Source organism: Haliaeetus albicilla, chromosome 6 (genome assembly GCF_947461875.1).
Source record: "Haliaeetus albicilla chromosome 6, bHalAlb1.1, whole genome shotgun sequence".
Lineage (NCBI taxonomy): Eukaryota > Metazoa > Chordata > Aves > Accipitriformes > Accipitridae > Haliaeetus > Haliaeetus albicilla.
Genome location: NC_091488.1, coordinates 14,937,854 through 14,952,083, shown reverse-complemented (window position 1 = coordinate 14,952,083; position 14,230 = coordinate 14,937,854). Strand labels below are relative to the sequence as shown.

Sequence of the window (14,230 nt, the reverse complement as noted above, 5' to 3'; positions counted from 1 at the left end):
GAACTTTCTACCTCATTTAAAACAACAAGGCCAAGTGCCGGGTCCTGCACTTCAGTCACAACAACCCCATGCAACGCTGCAGGCTTGGGGAAGAGTGGTTGGAAAGCTGCCTGGCAGGAAAAGGACCTGGGGGTGCTGGTTGACAGCTGGCTGAATATGAGCCAGCAGTGTGCCCAGGTGGCCAAGAAGGCCAACGGCATCCTGGTCTGCATCAGAAATAGTGTGGCCAGCAGGAGCACGGAGGTGGCTGTTCCCCTGTACTCGGCACTGGTGAGGCCGCACCTCGAGTGCTGTGTTCAGTTTTGGACCCCTTACTACAAGAAAGACACTGAGGTGCTGGAGCGTGTCCAGAGAAGGGCAACCAAGTTGGTGAGGGGCCTGGAGCACAAGTCTTATGAGGAGCAGCTGAGGGAACTGGGGTTGTTTAGTCTGGAGAAAAGGAGGCTGAGGGGAGACCTTACTGCTCTCTACAACTACCTGAAGGGGGGTTGTAGTGAGGTGGGTGTCACTCTCTTCTCCCAGGTAACAAGTGATAGGACGAAAGGAAACAGCCTGAAGTTGCAGCAGGGGAGGTTTAGATTGGGTATTAGGAAAAATTTCTTTACTGAAAGGGTTGTCAGACATTGGAACAGGCTGCCCAGGGAAGTGGTTGAGTCACCATCCCTGGAGGTGTTAAAAAAGCGTGTAGACATGGCACTTCAGGACATGGTTTAGTGGGCATGGTTGACGGTTGGACTCAATGATCTTAGAAGTCTTTTCCAACCTAAACGATTCTATGATTCTAAAAGAGAAACAAATCCTGTCTTTTAAATCTGTTCTTTCTGTAGCTTACCACAGCCTTGTGTTTTGATATTGCAGAAGCATGCAAATAAGCATTTAAGTTTTTAACATATATATAGCCAATATATCTGAAAACTTAACCCTGCACAATTTCCCCATGATTAAATTCAAAACGACTACTAGCAGGTAACAAAACAATGACAGAGTAGAAACTAAACTTTTTGCTTACCTGTCATATGTAAGCCTCTCCAAACAAAAATACCACATAAGAAACAAGGTATATTTAAGTGAACACTGAATTTGTCTTGTAGGGTTAATCTCAACTGAAACGTAAGCAGAAGCCTTACCTCATCAGAAGAGAGAAGGTAAATAGGTGTTAACATCGGAATTTCACTTAATTCACAACTCAGGCCAAGTGATGTCAGGATCTCCTTGAGAACTTCATATCTCTTAGTATTGCTTATCTTAAGCAAATTAAAATCCTCTTCAGTTTGGACATCCATAGAATTAATATCAAGTTCCAAGTGTGCCTGGCAGGATATGTGCAGAGGGAATAATAAAAAAAAAAAAGTATTTTGTTGGTATTATACATTTTAATGTGGCAGAGGGATAAGCACAACAGTTCCAAAAGCAGTTTTGTCCTGACTGTGGTTGCTGAAATATCCAGTGTTACTAGTGCAATTTAAAAGTTTCTCATGTCTTCATCATATCTATAAAAGTAGGGCTTTATTATCTTTATAAACTAGGGAACACCTATATATTTATATTTTCTGATTCGGGGATCACAGTTGCCAGTACACTACAGTTTTCTCTGAAGCCTACACAAAATATCCCTTCTTAATAAACTGATCTTCTCCCAGAGGAGTTGTTCAAACTTGTATTTACCAACTTAAACTTCTCCTTCTGCTTTTCGTGTCTGCTAACCACCTAGAACAAACAGCAATATTGGTCATATTTTGGCTTGTACAAGAGAAGAATTACATTGAAATTGGAAGAGCTTTATCAGAGGTTGCACAAGACATGCAGAACTCAGGCTGAGCAAGTCCTTACTGTGTCACATGAATTAAGGTGCAATCAGTCCAGATAAAGAAATGCTTCTGTCCGAAAGAGAACGAAGAAACCCAGAACACCACCTTGTAGAGAATCACTTCTCAAGGCTGAAGCAGATGCTTAAAGGTAGAAATGAACTGCAGAAGAAATTGTGAGGGGTTTTGTGTTTGGTGGTTTTTGTGATTTTTTGTTTTGTTTGTTTTTTTAAATAAGCGTTCCAAGATATTTAGAAGCCTTTGTACCCTACTACATGTATATTCATTTAATGAAAATTACAAGCTATTATCTTCATTCATTTATCCAATTTTGCACATTTTAATGATGTTCTTCATCTTTCATATATGATCTACTTCACTGAAGTATATTCAATATTCAGGGAAATATGCTGAAATGAGGGGGGTAGGGGGGAACAGAAGAGTACAGAAAAAAAGGAAACAACAAGTCTGCAACAGAATATTTAATGGCTGATGTCACTGTCAGTCCCCTGAAGAGAAAACAATAAGGCTTTTCAAATCCAGACTGGAAGTCATTTAAAATTATAAAATGACACACTAATCCTTTTAATCTGATTTTTTGAAGCTACACTGTAATGCCCTTTTTCTGGGGAAAACCTCTGCAGTATTAAGTTTTACTACAGCAGAAGGGTCAATTTAAACGGTACAGCAAAGCAGGTTTTACCATGGAACTTGCAGAAACTGATAGCAACAGTATCTAATCAATTTTCTAGTACAAGCATACAACACATGGGTGGCAAAGCTTCCTACATAAAGCTATAAACATGCTACTATGTATAACAGAGTTTCCAAAAAGCTAGCAGATTTAATCTGATAAACTGATAAGAGATGAAAACACTCCTAAGAAACCTGATGAATATATCTGAATTATGTAATTGCTAGAAGAGTGTATACTACCTGATATGTGAGCAGTTAAATTTGAGTACTCTGGACTCCTGAGAAAGTTCTCATGTAACTAAAATATTGGCAAAAACAGGTCCTAGAACCTTTCATAAAGTTTGTTCAGCTATGCCTCCATTATATTCCCCATCTGCTTAAATACTGGTAAATAAATCTTGCTCTGCTTTTCTCAATGTGCTGCATGAAAGCAAACACAGAGTAAGGGAAGTGATATAATTGAGAACAGCCATGCTAAAAAGAAAACGTTTACCTCTGCTCCTACTGAGGCTAACTCAAAATATGCAAGTTGTCTTCAGGCTCACTTTAAAAGTTTTACTATGCAATGGCTGAAATCTCTCTAGATTTAATAGCACAAGTTATACACCCAGGTAAACGCATACTACCAGGGCATAGACTTATTTTCTAAACTTAATGGTACCTCTTATCAGCTTTTCACTCAAAACTTTAGCTAGATATCTTGTGAATATTTAAATAATCAGTGACCAACATTTACCTTTAACACAGTCATGGAAGCTTCCTCACCCATTATCCAGGAAGACAGAAAGTAACAATAACAAAAAAGATTATAAACACTTAAACTTATCAGTTGTTTAACTTTTTGAGGGGGTGTGGGTTTTGTTTGGTTGTTGTTTTGTTGGGTTTTTTTTAACAGAGATCACAATAACGTAACACTGGAGAGGTACTTATTTGCTAGGATATTATTATTAAGTGGAATGAATAGGATTTTGGCTCACTTTAGACTCCCCCACTTCTATCCCCCAGGTGCTCTGAGCTATTTGTTAGGTGCAGAATGTTAAACATTTAAAAGTTTAAAGCCTGAAAGAAGACTCAAGAAACAAAAAAGCAGGTTTCCAGCAGACTAGATTCTCCCACCCAAAAAAAAAAAAAATAGGAGCATATATAACTGACTGAAAACATGTCAAGGTTTAGAAAAAAAAACAACCAAGTTTTAGAATTTTAATTTTGACTGTAAATAGAAAAAATGCATTCAAATTGAATAAAGGGGGTTTTAAAATGACAGAATGTCCTGGTTTCAGCTGGGATAGAGTTAATTGTCTTCCTAGTAGCTGGTAAGGTGCTATGTTTTGAGTTCAGTATGTGAAGAATGTTGATAACACTGATGTTTTCAGTTGTTGCTCAGTAGGGTTTAGACTAAAGTCAAGGATGTTTCAGCTTCTCATGCCCAGCCAGCAAGAAAGCCGGAGGGGCACAAGAAGTTGGCACAGGACACAGCCAGGGCACCTGACCCAAACTGGCCAACAGTGTATTCCATACCATGGGACGTCCCATCTAGTATAGGAACTGGGAAGTGGGGGCGAGGGATCACCGCTCGGGGACTGGCTGGGTGTTGGTCAGTGGGTGGTGAGCAATTGCACTGCGCATCATTTGTACATTCCAATCCTTTCATTATTGCTGTTGTCATTTTATTAGTGTTATCATTATCATTATTAGTTTCTTCTTTTCTGTTCTATTAAACCATTCTTATCTCAACCCATGAATTTTACTTCTTTTCCCAATTTTCTCCCCCATCCCACTGGGTGCAGGGGGAGTGAGTGAGCGGCTGCGTGGTGCTTAGCTGGTGGCTGGGGTTAAACCACGACACAGAACAGCAAGGCCAACATCATGAACCTAACATCTATCTAGGTATTAGCCTTATTCAAAACACTGCTAAAGAATCCACAAAATGGTTCACTTCATTCGCAACGCTAAGATACTAACAGAACATAACTGAGAAAATGGTAGCAATACTAGCGAAAAAAGAACCAACAGACCTAAATCAACAATGCCATTTCAGTGCAGTCAGAGACTAACCTTTATTGCATAGTCACTTGCTCAAGCAAGAATTGTGCAGTAGTTTTTCTAGACATGGCACGCAACAAGTAATAGAAGCTGGGACTCTCTCATTTGCTAGTCAGATTTCCAGAAGTGCCGGCTACCTTAACCTTAAGAGAAGACATCTTTCAAGTTTCTTGCAAGGTTTATTTTATATCTTCTCCCGACTCTCTGCTTTACCATACTTCATATTTTTGCAAGGATGTCTCTTTTTTTATCTTGCCAGTATAAGCTTTCACCCGGAGTCCACGAACAGCTCGGCTCTTCCTGTTCCCACTGTGCTAAACAGCCATGCTAAAAAGAAAATGTTTACCTCTGCTCCTACTGAGGCTAACTCAAAATGTGCAAGTGCCTTCATTGGTGGACTCAGGGTGAAAGCTTATACTGTTGCCACCTCCCAAAATCTGCAAAATCCGCAGTTGTATCACTGCACAACTTCTAGCAGGCAGAAAAGGATAGCTCTGCTCGTGAAGATGCTTGCTTACTATACAAACCTGTTCTCTCCTCTACCACCCACTGTGATCTTGCATGATCTACATGTGCATGTCTACATGGTGAAAACAAGGAAGTGGAACAGCAGTGACATTCTCTACCATTCTTTAAGCTTCCTGAGGATCAAGTGAAAACCATTCTGCATTCAGAGTCCTTGTACATTCACTGAGACATCCATCTATACCTCCCCTTGCCAAGCATTCCCAAGTGCATGCAATGGGAGTAAGTGAACTTTTTTAGAATACCACATCATCCTGTAGCAATAAGCAAATGAATGCTTCTGCACACACAGTACCTGAGAAAGAATGGCTTCTCCTCCACTGTCTCCGTAAGTCAGATGAACAATAACTATATCTTTATCAGCGTTATTTAATCGACTCAATGTCTTCACTTTGCTAGCATCTTCCTTCAACACTTCCTCAAAAATACAGCCACTGACCAAAAGATTTAACTTTATTTCAGTGCTGTCCATTTTAGAAACCACTAATTCATGAACAGTCTTCTTCAGTTTGTTTTTTCTCTTTATTTGTATGCCATCAAATGTAAAAGATGAAGAAAACCCCAGAATCTTTCCACCTTTAGATAAAAACTTCATAAATTGTTTGTGGTTCTCCTCAGAAATAGGCTCCTCTGTGGCAATGATCAACAGCAGTGAATTATCAATCCATGGAGCTTTCAGTACTTGTTCCTCATGCAGCTGGTAGATGGTATAGCTGTCTGCATCAATGCATTCCTGAAGGATTGATTTTACCTGCTCAAATTCCACTTTTGCAGTTTCAGAGCCAAGATAAATTAGTACATTAGGGGGCTTTCCAGCAAGGTTTACTCTCTTTATTCCTTTTGCTAGACAGTCATCATTATTCTCTTCCAGTTTGCTATTGCAATCATCAGAAAGTTCTGGAATGTCTTCCGCAGAGGCAAATCTGACCGATTCAATAGTACTGTTTTCAAGTTGCAGGCATTCATAACAGCTGGAGAGATGCAAGTGATGATGTTCTCCAGCACCTATCTCTTTGTCAGATAGACTGTTAGATTCATCTTCATGCTCACTTTCTTTCTCTAGCTTGGGTTTCTCCTCTTCACCTTGTCCGGCAGGCTCAGCTACTCCTAATCCTGATTTACCAGTAGTCCCAAAAGTACCAGCAGGAGTTAGTTCATGCATTTGTGTACTGCTTACACTTTGCTCTTTTACAGATGGTGCCACCTGTGCCAACTCCTTCAGAGTAGATTCCTGTAAATGGACAGCTGGAAGAGTTAAAGAATAAGAAAAAAAGGGTTATAAAAATGATATTAAAAGAGCTATGATGAATATCACTATCACAGCAGGGTGTAGATTTATTTTCACTACAAATAATCTATAATAGCAACAATTTCATTTGTTTGACACACCAAATCCTAACACCACCACCACCCCCTCCCCAAGAACATAATAAATTTGCACTCATAACACAAGTCATTTACTCTAATGACTCTTTGTTTCAGGAAAGTCTGACCGAGAGCACAACATTCAATATTTACAGGGCACATTTAAACAAGCTAATGTTTATTGTGAGTGCAAAACTATTTGCACAAAAGTAAAATGTGACTGCTACTGTACACAATGCAGATGTGTTCTTAACGGAACAATAGTCTATGGGTGGGAAGGTGAGGAAATTCTCATAAATGCATCACCTTATCAGCATGCTATTTTGCCTGTCCTTCTGTCCCCAGCAAAGGATAAAATAAAGCAAGGGAAGTACCTTTGGAAAAATACTGGTCTTTTAGGGAGGACAGGGTGGAAAATTGCTTGGTGCTATTTTAAAATAAACTATTTTGAAATAAGCTAATAAAGTGATGACATTGGGTAAGATGGAGACATTGAACCATGTCTCTTGCAGTCCTGAAGGCTGCATATAAAAGTTTGGCACAAGTAAAAGGGAGTAAAAAAAACCTGAACTGCTTTCAGTCTGCATAAAGGCAGATATACCCACCCATAGCAAGACTTGAGAGCTAAAAATCCAAGGGAAAAGTAGCAAATAGGAAGAGTATTAAGCCTTCCCCTTTCTACCCCTGAAAACGATGGAAATGCAAAGATAAAAAATTTCTGGCAAATATGAGTGAGAAAAGAAGAGCAAAGATGATTATTGTCAGTGTGAAACTCGCAGAGCAAACTAAATGAGAAACAGGAGAGAAAAATTACTCTTAATAAGGTGATTTTTTTTTCAGCTGCTGAGCCATGAAAATATTTCAAATCAAAGTGTGCAAAATTTTACTGAATCCCTCTCCACTCCTGTAAGGCCAAATAAACTATGTTTTTGTTTCTGATTTCTCAAAGAAATTCAGTGAGGAACTCTATTAACAAAATAGTCAACTGGCACACAATATACCAGACCCAAGTTCAATCACTTTCTTGCTTAACAATATTTGCATTCTTTTGAAACTATATCCCCTTTGCCTAGTTTGGAGCAGAAATCTGAAGCAAGATTTTTTCACATCCCAACAGATTTTCACAGCTACCAGCCTATATGCTATTCCATCAAAAGCCTCCATCAGCCTGTTCTCCTGGAGCACTTCTAGCATACACACAGTACCTGAAGCAAAATGAGCCCAAAAACATTCTGAAAAGTAAATGACTGGGGCACTCTCTCAGTTTCCATCCCCTCCTTGTGTGAATATTTTTGCAGAACCGCACCAAGAGAGTTTCACATCAGATACATTTGTGAGCATATTCCTACCCTCTTGCACCCTAGCTAGCTGTTCTCAATCTTGTCATTCCCTGACTTCTGCCAATGCCCTATGAGCTACATAAAAAAACCAAACAAACAAATGAACAAAAAACCCCCGCAACCAAACACAAAAAAAAACAAACCAAAAAAACCCAACACACACACCCCTTTTCATGGGGTTGGGGAGAGGGATTTTTTTGGTAGCCCAAATCATTATTTTATTACTCTAGGTGACCTACAGTTTTATCAACACAGCTGAGAAGACACAACTAAGGCAGGAAGAAATGAGACTGTTGCCAAACAAAAAATGGAAAAAAAAAAAAAAAGTGTGGCCCTATCCCTGAGAGCCCTCTACTCTACAATACCCTACAGAATGCATATTATGGCACTCTAGAATGGTGCTGGAGAAAAGAAGTTTAAACTTCATGCAGCAAAGGGCAGTGAAGCTTGGACTTCCCACAGCCCAGACAACAATTCTATTTAAGAATGGTGTTGTAAGTGCAGCCGTGACTACTTCTTTCCTCTCTCTCTGGAATGAGCCATGAACTCCCTCCCTGCCTTAGCTGAAACTATTAAACTAATGAGGACACAATGGCTCATAGTTTTGATATCATCAAAATCACCCCCTAAAGAAATAAAGCATCCACCAAAAATTCAAAATTCAATTAGCAATGACACCACCATCCTTCCCCTGGTTATCCCTCTCCCTGTTTAGAAAGCATCTGTGAGCCTTTCTCTCAGTATCTAAAGGATTAAGATGCTCAAGTTACAGCAATTGTTCTCAACCTACGTTTAGCTTTGAATACACTTTTATTTCAAATCTGAGAAGAGAGAACATTTGCCTAAAACCTTCTGTATTTTTTTTCAAATAGATTAGTTAATCTAACAGACAACACTTATAGAAACAATTTGTCTAACCTTTCTGACATTTCTACATTCATGCATTTGCAAAAGGTTAAACACCATCTTGAATACTCAGAGATCTCATCATACTAAGGTTAATTATTGGCTTATGAGGTGTTAAAAAGGGGTTTTATTAAAAAAATCTTTTGCAACATTTTTCTGTTATTTCTGCTGTTGTACTTGTAGGACGTTCTGTAAAGAGAGAAACTCACTCAAAAAGTGGTCTAACTTTTCAAGGATCTCTGTATTTGACAGTATACAGTATAAAATACTGTAGCACTACAGAGTGATGAACTGCTTAGAATAACAACAGGAAGAAAACATTGTGCCAAAATAAAAGCATGGGTTTTTATGTAGGTATAAAGACTATATGCACAGTCCTAAAATAACCGTGAAAAAAACCATGTTCTACCATTAAAAACAATTTGTGAAGATACTTACAAACAATCTTGTGTGGCACCATTCCATTATCCATTTGAAGCCTGTCTTCCATGAATGCTATTCCAAGGCTACTGAAATTATCCACACTTGCTTCAGCAATTAACTTATAAGGCTCACCAGGTTTATAGGCCAACGGTGAACAATAGTCTGACCACTTCACAATCTAGAATAAAGCATATCCATGTTTTTCAGTTTGAAAAGGCACAACTGGCAAACCCAAGGACTGGAAGTAATGTTAAAGAAAGTACTTTAAAAAAACATAAATGTGTAGCTACTAGGATTATAGAATACTAAATTGGCAGAATCACTTTTAAGACTTGTTTCTATGATGCCTGATGTGTTTAAAACAACTGCTACATTTAGTAGTATCATGAGACAACACGTCTCAACTAGAGAAGGCTTTCAGTTAACAGTTCCTTTCACACAAAAGCACACCCTTTATGACTACAAAGGTCAATGTATGAGAATGAATACAACCAAAAGAACCTATTGAGGAAGGGTCTTGTAGCAAGCAATACCTGCTACAAGATTCAGTCCTGAGAGAAGTAAACAAAGCAACATCCACACTGAGTGTTGAAAGCAAACTGGGAGCACAAATGCATCTTTCCCAAAGATCAATGCTATCAAAGCTTCAAGTAACACACCAATTTGCAGGAGAGCATTATCACATTCTATAAGTAAAATTCTATTTGTCTCGATTTCCCATACATGGCTTTCAGCAAAAATTCTAAAAAGAATGCTGATAAGAGCAAAAGTAAATTACTAGGGTTTAATAAAAGTACACACTGACCATCAAAAGCATTAACTAAACACAGAAGATTCAACCTGTTTATCTATATCAAAAATTCCATTCTCCAGAAAAGAAACATTATGAGAGTGACACACTTGGGTTTGTTTTCTTCAAGAAGGTTTGTTAAACCCAAGCTACACAGCTGTAGTGTCTTGGAGAACAAGTTTCAAGTTTAACTATAAAAGCCACAAGTGGAGGAAAAGTGGAAAGAGTTTTGGTTTCCTTCTGAAAGGGGGGCACATTAAAAAAAACTACGAATCTGTCTTCTGACTCATAACTGAAAAGGACCCCGTTTAAATCTTATATTCATAAAACAGTGCCCAACAAGACAATATTCAGACAATTGACACACACAGTGATTTAAGAGTCAATTCTGAAAGCAAAAACCGAATAAGGCACCCAATTTCAGTAAAAGTTGTGTGAATGATACCACTGCCTTTATCCTTTATAGGATACACAAACAATTTTTTTCCTGTGAAGGTGTTTTTAGAGACAATGAAGCACCACCTGTTTTCATGACTGAAAAAAAATTATCTTTCACCATGTAATATGGTCCAAATACTGGGAGACAAAGCACAATTCCCACATAGCAACTCCAGCACTTTGATGCTGTCACCACAAAACCACTTTCATGAAGTTCACCCTTTTATCACTTCACACGAAATGTAACACACTGATTAAACACAGTAAGAAAAAAACACATCTGAATGCACAAAATGAGGGTGAGCTCTTGGATATTTTACTTATTTGTAACTTTATTAGACTATCAGCTAAATTTACCTTTTTATCTACTGCAGTTAAGTGGTTTACGTAATAACTAATGAATCTATTTCCAACTTTTGACTTTACAGTATTTCTCAAGGGAACTAGAAGAAAGAAGAAACTCAGATTTCATACAACCTTAATGGTTGCGTCTCCTTTCTAAGTCATTCTCAAAGACAGTCTCTGATTAGAGCAACCCAAATGAGACCATCCAGTCCACATTCATATTGGTGGCCTTTGGATACCTAACAAGGAAACTGGCTGGGTTTCTTCTGATACATCACCTATACTAATCCTTAGTGAACAAACTCAGTTTCAAAAAGACAAAAAGATAGCAGTGTGTGGGCCGTGTGTTGATGTTTACCACAAGGTCAGCTACGTGCTTTAAATTATGGATTAAACTCCAACTCTGTAACAAAAGAGCAAGTAACAGCTTCAACCAGCCTTACCAGAACACACAGTTGGTGAGAGCCAGCCCTCAAATTCATGACAGATATATCACTCAGGTCCTGAACTCCTGGACGTAACAACCACTCACTCGTAAAAGCAACAACAGCGAGTTTCTACCTCCAGGACCTTCTGAAAAGTCACCTCCATGACTGTAACACAAAGAAATATCAGCTCCAAAGTTAGAGGATATATTTCTGGGCACACTAATATTGACCAGTTCTGAAGCAGAACAAAATCTCCTTCTGGAAGATGGCCATACCAGACCCTGACAGATTTGAATCACTGTAGTTGGACCAGTCAGACTTCACCCCACTGTCACTGGGGAAGCATCTGTGACCATGTCAGTCAGAATTGCCCCAACCAACTACCTTGAGTGATGTCCTGGACAACACCATCACTTTCCAGCTGGAAGGTATTCACAACTGTGTTTAGTCTACTGGTACAACATCCACAGCTGGAACGGAAGTGTCCGGTTGTAGTCCTAAGGTGTAAAACTCTAAGGGCCTGCTGCTAACTGTTGGCAATTCACAATCACCAGGGACAAACATGGCAGATACATTTATGATATAGGATACCAGCTTCCTTTTCTATTTTCCTTAGCATATGACTCTGGGGTACTCTCTGTGCTGGAGGGTAAGAGACTCACACCATATTTACATATCCTTTCTTACCCAGAGAACAGACATAAGCAGGTACAACCCACATGTCACCTGGAAACTGTGAGGAAGATATATTGATGCTCTTGAACTTTTTTCATGGCACCAAGTAAAACGTTAGACATGCTAACAAGTGAAAAGTAGTAATTGCTGTCTAGTGCAATACACAAAAGAACCTCCCAAAATAAGGCTGTTGCCAAGACATATGACCTGTAATCCTGCTCATGCAACAATCCATTTGCTTCACAACGGAACAAAAATCCGCAGAGAATATTTTCAAACAGGCCAAGCTTTCCTGCTATGACTAGAAATCATGACAATTCTGTCAGAATATAGAATGAAAGGCCAGCTCTTAGCAAGAGATAAGAAATTATTTATACTCCTGCTTTCTGGGTCCACCTCAGTTTCAACAGAAACCAGTCACAGATCACTGACAGCTCTACAAAGAATGGCTTTTCTGTCTAGAAATTCTCACAGATCACAGGAGCAATCTGTTCTTACAGCCTCTGTCTATGTCAACAGCTGGCTGCCAGAAGTAGCAGAATTAAGAGCACTTTGCTAGACATTACATGTACACAGAAGAACAATAAGCAAAATAAAACAGCAGTCCTTTCCCTCTTTAGTTTTGGTCTTTTGCCTGGACTATCACTTCTGAGCTTAATAAATCAAATTAATTATTAATGTCTACATAAGAATGCAAACATTTTCCACTCTAAAGAAAATGCAAACAAAACCAACGAGATTAAAAAACTCCACCAAACAATAAACCCCAAAAGAACAACAAACAAGAGCTTCAATGCTGATGTTTTTGTGGATCCCTCTGCTACAAAGTAAAAAAAAAATAATCTCCTTCTGTCTGAGTTGGCCCAGCACTCCCCAGGTACTCTCTGAGATAACGTAGAGAGCACAGCAGGTATCCTATCTGGTTTATCTCCCAGAAGCACAGCCCAACCTGGATGGATTCCACAGTCTTACATCAAAGGCAATAAAAACATTTACAGTCTAGCTAATGTGGCTACTTCCTGTGTGCTTCAAGGAAACATGAGGCCAGTGGAAGGAGGGTCAGAACACTTCAGCAGAAAAGGTCTCAACAAGCTTTCAGGACCTCCAGCCCTCACACTCTGAGCTTCATGGAGATAATGATTTTGCCTGATGCAGCACTTCACCTGGACATCATTCCTCTAGAAGGCAAATACTAACATGCTCCAAAAACATGCTCTGTTCTAGAGAGGCCTCCATGGGGGGTGAAGGTACTAAAAATTTGATTGCCGGCACAAATCTGGAATTGTGCCCATTCCCAATCTGTCCTTCTGTTCCTGCACTCAGGTGTGATGGGCTGACCCTGGCTGGACGCCAGGTGCCCACCAAAGCCGTTCTATCACTCCCCCATCCTCAGCTGGACGGGGAGAGAAAAATATAACAAAAAACTTGTGGGTCGAGATAAGCACAGGAGAGATCATTCACTAATTACTGTCACGGGCAAAACAGACTCAGCTTAGGGAAAATTAGCTCAATTTATTACAAATCAACCAGAGTAAGGTAAATGAGAAATAAAACAAAATCTCAGAACACCTTCCCTCCACCCCTCCCTTCTTCCCGGGCACAACTTCACTCCCGGATTTCTCCACCAAGCCCCCCCAGCGGCACAAGGGGGACAGGGATGGGGTTTACGGTCATCACACGTTATTTTCTGCCGCTTCACCTCCTCAGGGGGAGGGCTCATCACACTCTTCCCCTGCTCCAGCGTGGGGTCCCACCCACGGGAGACAGTCCTCCACGAACTTTCTCCAACGTGGGCCATTCCCACGGGCTGCAGTTCTTCATGAACTGCTCCAGCATGGGTCCTTTCCACGGTGTGCAGTCCTTCAGGAGCACACTGCTCCAGCGTGGGTCCCCCACGGGGTCACAAGTCCTACCAGAAAACCTGCTCCATGGGCTCCTCTCTCCACAGATCCGCAGGTCCTGCCAGGAGCCTGCTCCAGCGCAGGGTTCCCACGGGGTCACAGCCTCCTTCGGGAACCCACCTGCTCCGGCGTGGAGTCCTCCACGGGCTGCAGGTGGATATCTGCTCCACCGTGTACCTCCCTGGACTGCAGGGGGAGAGCCTGCCTCACCAGGGTCTTCACCACGGGCTGCAGGGGGATCTTCGCTCCGGCGCCTGGAGCATCACCTCCCCCTCCTTCTGCACTGACCTTGGTGTCTGCAGGCTTGTTTCTCTTACATGTTCTCACTCCTCTCTCTGGTGGCTGTTTTTCTCCCTGTCCCAACTTTTTTTTCCTTCTTAAAAATGTTATCACAGAGGCGTTACCACTATCACTGATTGGCTCAGCCTTGGCCGGCGGCGGGTCCATCTTAGAGCCGGCTGGTATGGGCTCGTTTTCTCTCGAACACAGGGGAAGCTTCCAGCAGCTTCTTACAGGAGCCACCCCTGTAACCCCTCCCGCTACCAAAACC

At 40.5% G+C, this 14,230-nt stretch overlaps 1 protein-coding gene across 1 annotated transcript in view; it reads right to left on the bottom strand.

Annotated features, from left to right (window-relative positions):
- HLCS (holocarboxylase synthetase) overlaps window positions 1–14,230 on the bottom strand; it is a 132,726-nt gene that overhangs the window by 112,501 nt on the left and 5,995 nt on the right. Inside the window, exons 3-5 of the mRNA XM_069785122.1 lie at window positions 9,119–9,281; window positions 5,365–6,314; window positions 1,128–1,310 (exon numbers count right to left, since the gene is read on the bottom strand). Of these exons, the coding sequence (XP_069641223.1) occupies window positions 1,128–1,310; window positions 5,365–6,314; window positions 9,119–9,281 (1,296 nt within the window). The remainder of the gene's footprint in view (window positions 1–1,127; window positions 1,311–5,364; window positions 6,315–9,118; window positions 9,282–14,230) is intronic.